The sequence below is a fragment of the Nannospalax galili genome, unplaced genomic scaffold (assembly GCF_000622305.1).
Source record: "Nannospalax galili isolate Female #2095 unplaced genomic scaffold, S.galili_v1.0 scaffold962, whole genome shotgun sequence".
Lineage (NCBI taxonomy): Eukaryota > Metazoa > Chordata > Mammalia > Rodentia > Spalacidae > Nannospalax > Nannospalax galili.
This window is the reverse complement of record NW_008348537.1, coordinates 533,026-545,721: the sequence shown is the minus strand read 5'-3', so window position 1 is coordinate 545,721 and position 12,696 is coordinate 533,026. Positions and strand designations below refer to the sequence as shown.

At 40.4% G+C, this 12,696-nt stretch overlaps 1 protein-coding gene across 1 annotated transcript in view; it reads left to right on the top strand.

Annotated features, from left to right (window-relative positions):
- Positions 1–12,696, top strand: part of Nme8 (NME/NM23 family member 8) — a 99,922-nt gene that overhangs the window by 67,872 nt on the left and 19,354 nt on the right. The window contains exons 11-13 of the mRNA XM_008845436.1: positions 3,612–3,756; positions 4,536–4,643; positions 10,294–10,445. Coding sequence (XP_008843658.1) covers positions 3,612–3,756; positions 4,536–4,643; positions 10,294–10,445 — 405 coding nt within the window. The remainder of the gene's footprint in view (positions 1–3,611; positions 3,757–4,535; positions 4,644–10,293; positions 10,446–12,696) is intronic.

Here is a 12,696-nt window from a genome sequence, read left to right as displayed (position 1 = left end):
CTGATTTTTGTGTGAGACTCAAGCCTTCAAGTTTAGGTCTGCTTCTTTTTGTAAACTTTATGTTTCTTTGTGGTTTACTGTTTTGGGCATGAAAAGCTGGTTCCTCTAAGCTTCGGGTTCTCTCTTTTGATTTTATATTGGAATGGCCAGCTTGTTTTTGTCTTGAGGAGTTCCCACAGAGGCTCAAGTCAGATGATGATCAGATGCTCTCAGGCTTTCTCCTAAGGTCTGGATCCCTCCAGGAATGATTTTTGGCCTCAGGAATTTGGGGGTTGGACTGGCCTGGGAGCCTGGCCCAGAAAAGATGCTGGTCTAGGGCAGCTGGTGGCCATGCCACCCCGAGATGCAAAGGAAGATGGGGGTGGGAGGCAGCCCCAAGGGCCCATGGGGACTGCACTAAGGAGCTGGGTTGGTCTGGATGCAAAGGATCCGGAAAAGGAAAGGTCAGCCCCCAGCACCCAGGAAAGAGGGTGGCGGGTTGTGCAGGCCCAGGGAAGTAGAGGGAGGTGAGGATGGGGCCAGGCCCAGAGTGCTCTTGGGGACCTGCGAAGGAAGGAACTGGGTTGGACTGGATGCAAAGGATCAGGAAGGTAGTGGTTCCCCAGGTGTCTGGGGTGCCAAGACAAGGAATGGGACAGGACCAGGCTGGGAGGAGAGATCTGCGGGGAAGATGGGAGGGTGAATGAGGCTGGGGGAGTTAAGGCGCATAGGGCACGATGGACTTACCCTGAAGAGAGGCCTGCCAGTTGGAGAGAGGTCTGCGGGTTGGAGAGAGACCTGTGGGTAGCGCTGGCCCAGGGAAGCAGAGCCTTATTACTCTTTAAAGGAAAAAAGTACCATCTTTGCCTGTTCGGAAAAGAAGACAAACCTTTTGTATATATGACCCACCCTTTCTTACTGCTTGTCACCTCTGCTTCCTGAGGAATGCCCACTGGAAGTTGCCTATTATTCTCTTGCGACATCACTTTCTCCCCCAAGGCATAGTTTTTCTGATTACAACAAAGATACACTACAACATTCTTATAAACATAATTTTAAAACATAAAAAGAAAGCCCAAAACCTTCATTGGGTCTCAGCCCCTTTACCCAATACCTTACATTTGTGCTGCCTGTGATGGCACTTTTCACAGGGTTGTTATAGTCTCTAAAGGCTTCTTAACCTTCATCCTCACCTCACCTCCCTCTAAGTAGGGGAAACTATGTTTGTCCCACAATTTTCTAGTTAAACTGATATCTTCCAAATTGCCAGAGCAGGATTCAAATAATCCCGTTTCTCTCTCTCTCTCTCTCTCTCTCTCTCTCTCTCTCTCTCTCTCTCTCCTGTATATCTCTCCCCCTGTTTATCTCTCTCTCTCTCTCTCCCTCCCTCCCTCTTTCCCTCTCTCCCTCTCTCCTGTCTCTCTCCGGTATTTAACATCAGTTGCCAGTCCATATACCACCTTTGTTTGGACTTCTCCTGAGCACCAGACTCCCATTACTGGATGTACTCTTTCCACATTTCTAAACAAAACAAGTACCCCCTCAATGAGGCTCGGAAAGCTCACCTTCTTCTCTTACAAGTTTGTCAACCACTTTCCTTAAATAGTTTTTGTTCTTTTATGAAGAATTTTATAGTAGATAACATAATAACAGATGGCTACTGTGCTACAGAAATCTTAGTGATGATTGAGCATGATCGGATGATAATAAACAGGAAAAAGAAACTTTGAGCTGCTTATCAGACATCAGTCTCTAACATCCCTGGTTTGATTCTAACCTCAAGTTTTGATCACTTATTATTCTAAATCACTTCATGAAATTCCAAAACAAAGTCTGTATAGATATTTAATTTAGATAAAATTGGTATACTTGGGGCTAGGGCAGTATGTTAGCCACTAAAGTGCTTCCCCCCACCCCCCAAGTATCAAGACATGAGTCTAATCCCCAGCACCCACAGAAAAATCCAGGTGTAGTGGTTCATTCATGCAATCCTGGCACTGGAGAAGCAGAGACAAGTGGTTCCTAGGCGTTCACTGGCCAGCCAGTCTAATCTACTTAATGACTTCTGTCCTACACACCACACACCCCCCCACACACACACATACACACATACACATACATACAACCCTACACATACACACACATACATATATATTCTTAATTTTTTCAAAAATATAATATACCTCCATTCAGTTAAACTACTGTATCTTCTGTGTAATGTGCTAGTTTTCTTTTAATAGCTCTTATTAATTTATTTCTAGGCAAATACACTCATAAACTGATTTGCTCCAACGTATGTCCTCATCTAGTACTTGTTTGTAGTTCCTGCTGGTGGGGGGTAGAGCTATTTCCTTTGGAGGATAATTCTTGTTTGGGTTGTTGTTAATTTTCCACCATACTTTTAGTTTTTGTATAAGAAAGATAGTGACTTCTGTCATTTCTTTCTTACTGACATTAAGCATAAGCCTCTATCTCATCTCTCCCCTGATGGACAGGAACAAATCTAATAACCTAGAAGTGAACAAACAATTTTAAGGAGTCGGTTAAGCCTGTGAGGTATCCTGCATATTAACGTAGCTTAATAGGCTTCACAACTACTTTACTAAAAAAAGAAAACCAACTACATAGTTTTAAAATTTATAAAGGTAGAATCATATAAACTTTTAGAGAAGATTAGAGCATTGCCTTTTGGTTTTGCATTATTAAATTTCAAAGAGAGCTCTCATTTGAGGCCACCTGGGGGTAAGTTTAAGAAATGAAATCTAATTTCTCAATCAATTGGCCATTCACTAGGTACTTGTAATGGCCTGTGAGCAAAGATATTGGAAGTTATTGTGGGAAAAAAGTTGTCTGCAGCTAATGAAACCAAGCTTGCCTGCAGACTGATGGCTGATTGCTCTTGAGTATGCCTTACCCAGTTCGCACTCTCTGAATGAACAAATTATCAATCAGGATAATACTGACTGGGCTCTGAGTTAAGATTTGTATTTTTTGGTTTATACAGTGCTGTCTACAGATCCCATCTCTATTATCCTCAAATGTTCAAAAGCAGTAAGCTAGTGTAGAGCAGGGAGGTTTTCCTAGGTGGCTGTTAGAAACAACATATTCCTTTTACATGTCTCTGACCACATCTGGGCTGCGTTTCCATACTGTCCGTGAGAAAGGATGGAGAGGTGCTTTATTTTCAGGTCTTCAACAGTGAAAAGCAGGCCAGTGAGAAGGGGATTAAGAAATGCTTTTAGAAATTGAGTCAACTTATTTATACCCAGGTAGACAAGAAATATAATGGCTAATGAATATAAAAATTTAGTCAGTAAGGTTTATACTTGAGTTATTTATTATTTAGGTTACCATCTGTATACACATGGTATATATACACCAGAAGAAAATACTTCCTGGTATTCCCTTGAGTATGACTTTGTGCTTAATTGCTACATGATAAAAAATTGTAAGCAACATTATAATTTGATACTCTAAAGAGTACCATTTACCTTTAAACTTAAGAAGATATTTTTATGAACTTTTACATTTTACAAGAGAATCAGGCACATGATATGCCGCATCATGTGTTGTCTTAAACAGTCTTTCATCTACACGTTTGAAACTTACTTTGTCATAACTGTTTTATTTAGATGATATTCTCAACATTATTCATGAAGAAGGGTTTAAAATATTGATGCAGAGACAATTAGTTTTATCAGATGAAGAAGTGAAAACACTGTTCAAGGATCATGAAAATGAAGACTATTTTAATAGGTTTATAGCATATACAACCAGGTAAAGCAGAGTTCATGTTTAGAAAGAGTTGTGAGATTTACATGTTACTCATTTCAACCTTTTCTTATTTATTTATTTATTTATTTATTTATTTATTTTTTGAGACAGGGTCTCCCTGTATCCCCTGCTGTCCTGGAACTCACTATGTAGACCAGGCTGGCCTCAGACTCACAAAGATCCACATGCCTCTGCCTCCCAAGCGCTGGGATTAAAAGCATGTACCACCACGCCTGGCCTTTTCTTAACCCCTGTTTGCTAAGGTGGCAAATTTCTAAATTCTATAAACAGGTTGCTAGTCTGCGTCTTTATCAGCCCTACTACTCTCTGATGACTATCTTTTCTCCCTTCCTGGACTGTGGTTAGGGCAAAGGGAAGATCTCAGGGACATTGGCCAGTTTCCAGTTGAATTGGATACAGAATTCCAAAATGGAGACTTCACCAATGCCAAGCTGAAAAATGACTGACTCTTTGGGCAGTCTGGTTGTTTTGGGTCAGGGTTTTGATAATGGGCTGAAGCAAAAATCCAGCAAGGTTATATAAACCACTTGGAGTACAGCAGCCACAGAGGAACCACTCTAAAGGACAGAGACCCTTCTCTTTCCTTCTTCTCTCTGCTTCCCAGCTCATCCAAAAAGCTCTTGAAAACGTGTTAGTGGATATTAATTTTAGTTCCTTTATAGATCATGTGACATGTTTTAGTCAGTTTAACAACATAAATTATCTATATGTCATTAGCTACTGAGACATACTTTTATTAACTTTTTTATATTTTCTAACAGTGGACCATCACTTGCTCTTGTTTTATTGAGAGAAAATGCTGTGGAACATTGGAAAGAGTTGCTGGGACCAAGAACTGTCAATGAAGCTAATGAATCTAATCCAAAGAGGTACCATTCACAACGTGGGTTCCTACCTTTTTCATGAAGTTTTAGTTCCTTTTTTGGTCTAAGATACATGAAGTATAGTTTTAGTGTGAGGAGCCTTTTCAGGAAAGCTCTTTTTCCTGGGGAAGTAGCAGACTGCTTATCAGGGAGTTCTTGTCCAACACAGGCTTAAAGATGGCCACAATTTTGCAAGAACAGGTAGAATGCTTGACTTGGGTCTGGGAACTAAGAAATAAATACCCAGTTGATAGTTCATCTAATTGGAGAAATAACCACCATAATCACAGTTTATGACAAATTCCTTTGAGAAAGATTGTGATCAAAGCTGCAGGGTCTTTAATTGATTACAAGGGTTTCAAAACACTGATGACTAACTGAATATATAATCTGCAATTTGATGGTAATTTAATAAGTTTAGGAATAAGTTTTAAAAACCAACTTAACTTTGCCATCAAATCACACCATGCATAGCATCTGGCTTAGAGGAGATTTATGATTTAGGGTGATATATTTAGGTGTCAAGTTGACAAGGGTGGAATGATGATGATTAGTCTTCATTGTCAACTTGACTGGATTTAGGATCACCATGGAAACATAATACCGGATTTGTCTACAAAGGTGCTTCAATAAAAAAGTTAACTAAAGAGGTAAGACCCACCTGGAATATGGACCACACTGTCCCATAGACTGGGATCCTGGACTGAATAAACAAAGAGAAATCGAGCTGAGCACCAGCATTATCCTCTTTCTACTTCATGGCTATGGACATGGGTTGATGAGCTACCTCATACTTCTGTATCATGCATTCACCACAATGATAAACTGTGCCTTACCACATGAGCTTACCGCAATGAGCCAGGATTAATCCCTCCTCCCTTAAGGTTTTTTTGTTTTGGGTCATAGTGATTATAAAAAGGAACTAATACAGAAAATTTGTACTGAAGAGGAGGTCTATTGGTATGAAAAACATGATCATGTGGTTCATAGGTACTTGGAACTGGTTTGTGGAAGGAATCTAGAAAAGTCTGGAGTGTGTGCTAGAGAAGCCTTAGAATGCTGTAAGTGTTGCTTAATTTGGCATTCTGGTGAGAGTTAAGAAGACCTAAATGCTGAGAGATTCATAGGAAAGTGGCAGCAGGACTCAGGAGGGAAACAAAGACTCTATTAGCAACTGGGCTAGAGGTCATTTGTGTTACATTCTGGCAAAGAATGTGGCAACATTCTCATGTCTTGAGAAACTGAGTAAGACTTATTTCAAAATAAGTAGATTGATTTCTTTGGTGGAGGAAATCTAATGACAGCATAGCTCTCAGGCTGTAGTATAGTTATTGCTCACTCTTGTTATGCAGATCTAAAGTGAAAGAGAGCACAAGTGGAACAGAAAAAATGTAACCTGTACAGTTTGGTGAGGAAAGGGGCTTTGACAAGTTTAAAGTTGCAGATAAGGCAGGTGCTGAGACAGCTGGAACTGTTAAAGACATCACATCACTAAAGAGAAACTTCATGCTCTACACAGGGACAATTAGGGAGATATCAGAAGGGCAAGACCCTACTCATCAAAGTGCCCAGTTTGGGAAAACACATTCATTTGAAAGAACAAAGCCTGACTGATTAAACTACCACAGGAGTTCCATGATGAAAAACATCTGCATAAGAAAGTATTTTCTCAGACTCAGTTACTAAGGTATACAGATGTTAATACAAGTATAATAGAGGGGGCCCAGACTAAATCTAAAGCTGAAAACACAACTTGGCAGTGATGTCCATGTGGTACTTGTTTTGTAGGTATAAAGGATGAAAGAGTGAAATGTCATGGTGATGATGTTCACCAAGGTTCTAGAAAGTCACTAAGGCTGAGAAAATGTGGTAGGGTCAAATTCCGTGCAAATAGGACCTGAGAGGACATTCAGGGGCCTGAGAAGGTGAAACTTAAGCTGCAATGGATGCAACAGGATGTTGGAGATGCCAGGACTATGATGTGTCCACCAAGGAACACTAAAAGCATAGAATGAAGCAAGAGATTTGGGGGGGGGGTGGGTTCCATGTGCTACAAGTGGCAGAAGTAGGGGGTAGGGTTTCCCAAGGCTGTTGGAGCCCAGATGATTCCACAAGAAGCTTAAGATGCCAGATATAGAACTAAAGTTCTGGTGCTTTCTCTGTTGGGCCTTGAGTTTTACTTTGTTCCCATCTTTCCTCGCCATCTTCCCATTTTTCTTATGGGAATGGAAATGTTGGTTGTGCCATTGTACATAAAAAGTGTGTTTTGATTTATAGAGACTCTCAGTTAAGATTTTTGTCTTGAGTTTCAGAAGAAACTTTGTATAGTCTAGGGACTGTTAAAAAGAATGGGGATGTTTGGAGATATAAAACGCAAAGAAGGGCCAGGACTGTAACATTATGATTTAAAATGAACCTTTTGCATGCCCAGGTGACAAAATCTGGAGTAGTGATGGCTAATCTTCATTGTAAACTTGACTAGATGCAGAATCACCATGGAAACATACTACTGGTGTGTCTATGAGGGTCTTTTCAGGAAAGATTAACTGAGGAAGGATGACCTGCCTGGAACGTGGATGGTATCATCCCATAGTCTAGAGTGAATAAAAGGAGAAATTGAGCTGAGCACAAGCACTTACCTCTGTGTGCTTCCTGATGGCAGATGCAGTACTAACAGCTGCCACGTCTTCCCCACCTTGCTGGACTGTACCCTAAAACTGAACCAAAATATTCCCTTCCTTCCTTTCTGCCTTTGTCAGGTGTTTGACTGCAGTAAGAAAAGTGACTAAGATAGAGTGATATTCTCTCAGTAGTTTTGATCTTGAGAATCATCCTCTGATAATTTTTTGCCTTAGCTTCAGGCTTACTGTCATCTGGAGGATGGAAATATTATTGCTTGCCTCTCCATACATGATACATAGGTAAAAGAAACAAGAATTATTGTGAGTTGTTTGATTTCTTGACAGTGATTCTAAGGTAGGGTCGAATTCAGAAGAAAAAGGCCGTTCTTTCCAGTGTGCAAGAGTGAAGCTCTTCCATAAGGCACAGCAAATTTGGCCTATGTTTCGACAGAATATGTAACAGTACATACGAAGCACCATTCACATGAGAGTTAAAATGCTCTCCTTTGGTAGGAGGTATTTGAGTCATACTTGTTCTACATGGAGTCCACCTCTCATTCAGCCTTACTGGTTTATGTCTGCTCCTGTGGCAGGGACAGCTATCATAAAGGATAAAACAGGTTGAACACTTAGAAAGTGATGTGAGAAGAGTGCCATAGGACCTGTTTAATGTGTCGTAGAAGGCAATGCACACTGTAGGAGAGCTGAATGTTTGCCACTGTGACACCTGTGCCTGCAAACAAATTGGTCTAACATGGTTCCAAGGGTAGAGGTACTTTCTCTAGCTGAAAGCACTCAATGACTGCCGCCTGCCCTCCAGATCACTGTTATGGTAAGAATTACATGAATTCTTGATCACCATTTTGTTTGGTCTTTCTTTTTAACCGGGTTCCTTAGTTTCTCCCAGCACTAACAAGCCATTTTCAAAATAACACAACAGAGACCTGCCCCCTTCCCTCTACTTGGCCAGCAGATTCTTTGCTTTGCATTGCTTTTTCTAAAATATAGACCCTTACATAAGAGAGAATCACAACACTCCGCATTTTCACACCTTAGCCCTCTTTCTGGAGGCTTTCACACCTCCCCCACTACACACACTTTTTCTAGCAATTATGGTTAATATCTAAAAGAGACTGATTCAGGCCTCTGCATTCAATGGTCAGTGCTGATGGACTCACACTGATTTTGTCATTTATTGTGCAAATGGCCACCCTTGGCAATCACTGGTTCCAAGGGACTTGGAAGGGAAATATTTCCAAATTAAAGTGTGGGGAATAACCAAGGAGTGAGCCATAAGGTCAAGTGGGAAAGGCCAAAAGGAAACCCAAGGAAACTATAAAGACATGAAAGTCTGGGGAAAAACAAAAAAAACAAAAAAACAAAAACAATAAAACTTTCCAGTGGTGTTAAGATTCAGAGCCTTCTGAGCAGGAACTGGCATTGAATAGGCTAGACTTTGTTGGTTTGGCTGCTCGGAGCTGAATCTAAAGAGCAGAAATGGAAATGGCCAGAGAACATTTCCTCTACTGAAGTATGTGTGGACAGACAGGTAAAAAGAACAACTGGAGAGCAAGAGAGATAGCTCAGCGGTTAAGGGCACTGGCTACCTTGCAGAGGACCCAGGTTCAGTTCCCAGCACCCACATGGTGGCTAACAACCATCTGAACTCCACGGCATATGACAACACCTTCTTCCTCTGACCTCCATGGGTATTGCATGACACAGGTTGTCCTAGTTTGTTTCTTCATTGCTGTGACAAAACACTCTGACCACTACCAACTTGGGGAGGAAAGGGTTTATTCAGCTTACAACTTCTGGGTTGCAGTTCATCAGGGAGCCCAAGGTAGGAACTCAGGGCAGGAACCTGGAGGCAGGAGTTGGAGCACAGACCATGGAGGAAGGCTGCTTACTGGCTTGCTCCCTCGGCTCCTGCTCAGCCTGCTTTCTTATGCAACACAGGTCCACCTGCCCATGGGTGGCACCACCCACAGTGGGCTGGGCCCTCCCACATCACTCATCAAGAAGATGCCATTCAGACATGGCCACAGGCCAGTCCAATAGAGGCAATTCCCCGATTGAGGCTCCCTCAACCCAGGTGTGTCAAGTTGACACTAAAGCTATCTAGCACACAGGTGTACTTCTATACATGCAGGCAATACACTCATACACATAAATTAAAAGTAATAACTAAAATATTTTTTAAAAGAACAACTGGCAAAACTCCCCAGTTCAACAAAGGATGTGTGGGACCCATAGCCTTGAAGGGAAACAGAAGCAGAAACAAAATGAGTGGGATAGTTCAACATGGATTGTCCAGTGCCATCTGCACTGTTCCTGCCTTTCTCCCCAGACCCTTCCCTGTGTGTTCCTCCTTCACCGCTGTGTTTACCCACATGGAGGCTTTCATTATCTTACCTCCTGGACTCAATGTGTATAATTTCCTATCTTTAGCACATTGCATCCACATTCAGGAGGCAGCAAGTGAAGAATGCTGGTGTCCCACTAACTTTCTCTGTTTTATTCAGTCTGAGACTTCAGCCTGTGCAATATTGCTACCCACAATTATGGTGGGCCTTTCCACTCCAATTAAACTAATGTTGAAACTCCCTCACACATAAACCTAAAGGTTTGTTTCTGTGGTGATTCTAAATCCCATAAGGTTGAAAATAAATATTAACCACCAAAGTACTACACAGAGAAATTTAATCATATCCAATATTGCATTGCTAGCAAGTACGGCAGCCAGGATTCTAGTCTGGGCTTCCTCAATGCAGTGGAAATTCCTTCTTTCCAGATTGTTCTGGTAAGATCCATTATCACTGTGATGTAAATGTTCACATCTTTTCTTCCAAATGTCTGCTACCTCCTTGAAAGGACACAGCATTCCCTAGCTACTGGCTAATTACATCCCTTTACACAGTGCCTAGATTTGGAAAGGGTGCAGTTGCTTGATAATGTTTGAGCAACATGTGTAAGTAGTATTATATTATATTAGATTGTTGCATTAGGTTTTGAAGTTGACTTCTTTTTCAAAGTTTATGTGCACAGTTTGCAATGGGAAGTTTCCCTGTCAATCAACTGTATGGAAGCAATTCAACAGAGACTGCTGAAAAAGAAATAGAGTACTTCTTCCCAGTTCAGAACCTGTTGGCAGTAATTAAGCCTCATGTGAAACATAAACAAAGAGGTAAATACTTTAAAATAGAAGCCAGTGTATACATGTTTCTTTTTAATTCTGTGAAAAAAATGTCATTCTACAGGAAAGCTAAAATAATGCACTGACAGCACATCCCACCACCTCAGGGCTGGACAGAACTGTGATTGTGCACATTCTTCCTCATTCTCTTTGTCTCTCCCACCCATCCTTCTATTGTTCTCTCCCTGTTTTGTAATAAGAATTGACATTGGCCTGGGGGGTGTAGCTAAGTAGTGTGTGTGAGGTCCTGAGCTCAAGCCCGGCACTGCAAAGAAAATAGGTATGAATTCTGTTGAGTCCATTCCAGTGTTGCTGGGAATGATAGATTCCTCTCTCCATCAATATGTGGAACCATGTTAACATTATTCTGTGATGAGTCATCTTTTCGTTCTCATCTGTACTTAGTAAATGACTTAATCATGATGAGTTTTAAGATAAAAGTTTATGTTCTCTTTGCTTATCTTGTAGTTGGGTTTTTCCCCATTGAGATGTAAAAGTGAGATTGGGCTGCAGTTTTCCTTCTTCATGAATATTTTATCAAGTTTCAGCAACAATAGAATACCGCATGAAAATTATAAGCATCCTTCCACTTCTCTGAAAGTTGGAGCAGCATGTGGGTTTATGTCTGAAAGTCTGGTAGAATCTTGCTGTGATGGCCTCTGGGTCAGTTGCTCTCATTTATACATTATGGAAGCAGATCTATATAGACTTGGCATCGCCTCTTTTCATTCACTCTACACTGTGTTTGAAAATTTATTTGTTATTGTAGTTCCTCTGTTTCAAGATCGCTTTTATCTTGCTGTTTCTTATTCTGTTATCTTTCGAATGAGAAGAATTTGATTTATTTAACAGTTGTACTTTTAGTTTCAGCTTGTTTACGTTTTGGGTTTTGTTAGGGTCCGAGAATCGAGAATAATTCTCCCAGACACCAAGATAATTGTACAAAAAGGTTTATTCAGGAATTTAGAGCAAAAGCAACCGAATGGCAGCTAGCCAGGCACAGACTTCACAAGCCAAAAATAGAGTCTGGCCCCGAACAATAGCAGGCAGGGGCTTTTATTGGGGAACGCCACAGAAACCCATGCTGCCAAGCATCTTTTAAAATGATTGGATGTCCCCACATCCTGAGTACAGGGAAAGTTCTGATTGGACTGGGCTGTCTTCAGGGCATTGGAATGTGTTGACTGTTATCTTTTAGGGACAGAAGTTTCTGTTTCTACCTTATAAGGCTTTTACATGCCCAGGCTTCCTTAATCTATGGCTTTTTTGGGGGGGCGGGGAGCAGCTGGAGATTTACAATATGCCTGGGTCTGGCTGGGCTTTGTCTGAAGAAGCTAGTCAAAATGGAGTTTAGTGCATTTTCACCCTTCAGGTTTATTTTTAATATTCTCTTCCCTCTAGTTCCTTGTTTCTTGAGTGAGACACTTATTTTAGTTTTTCTTCCTTTTGATTTTGTTTATAGAAATTTGTAGAGTTATTCATTTTCTCTTCCTTGCCCTTTAATTATCTTCCATAAAACACATGGTGTTTTCATTACAATTATTTTGTGATATTAGGTTTCTGTTTGCTCTTTGGCCTCAAAGTTATTCAATATATAAGTACATTTCTTAAAAGGCATGTTTTAAAAAATACTTAGTGGAAGAGAAATTCTATTTTTGTAAATATTTTACTTTACTGTATTTCTATTAGAGTGCAGAGTTTGAATCTCAGGCCAGTCTTACTATTTGATTCATAGTTAGCAGGTGTATTTTTACCAGCTGATCTGTCTGTAGCTTTTGGGAGATGTGCTAGTCATTGTTGTTAGTATGCTGTCAATACTTCATGAGTTCTGATTTACAGTGGTGACTGTTGGGCTATTTCATACATAGATATTCAGAATTCAAAATTCATGGTGTACTTTGATTTTAAGAATTATGCAGAACCCCCTCTGTTTTATCTATTGCTTCAAGACACTGCATTGTTTGATATCAATACCACATGGACTGCTTTCTTACTATTTGCATTTTCCAGGTATATTTTTCTGTATGTTTAGTCTTATGGATAACTTTGTTTTAGGTATATCACTTGCATAAGGAATAGAGTTGAATTGTTTCTTTTGGTTTTCACTAAAATAGTCTTATGTACTGTAAACTCACATATGCCTAATGAAATAACATATTTTTTAACTGTCTTATTTGCATCGTATTTATTTTCAGTACTATTTTTCTTTTAATATTTCCTCATTCTGTGGTCTTTTTGTTGG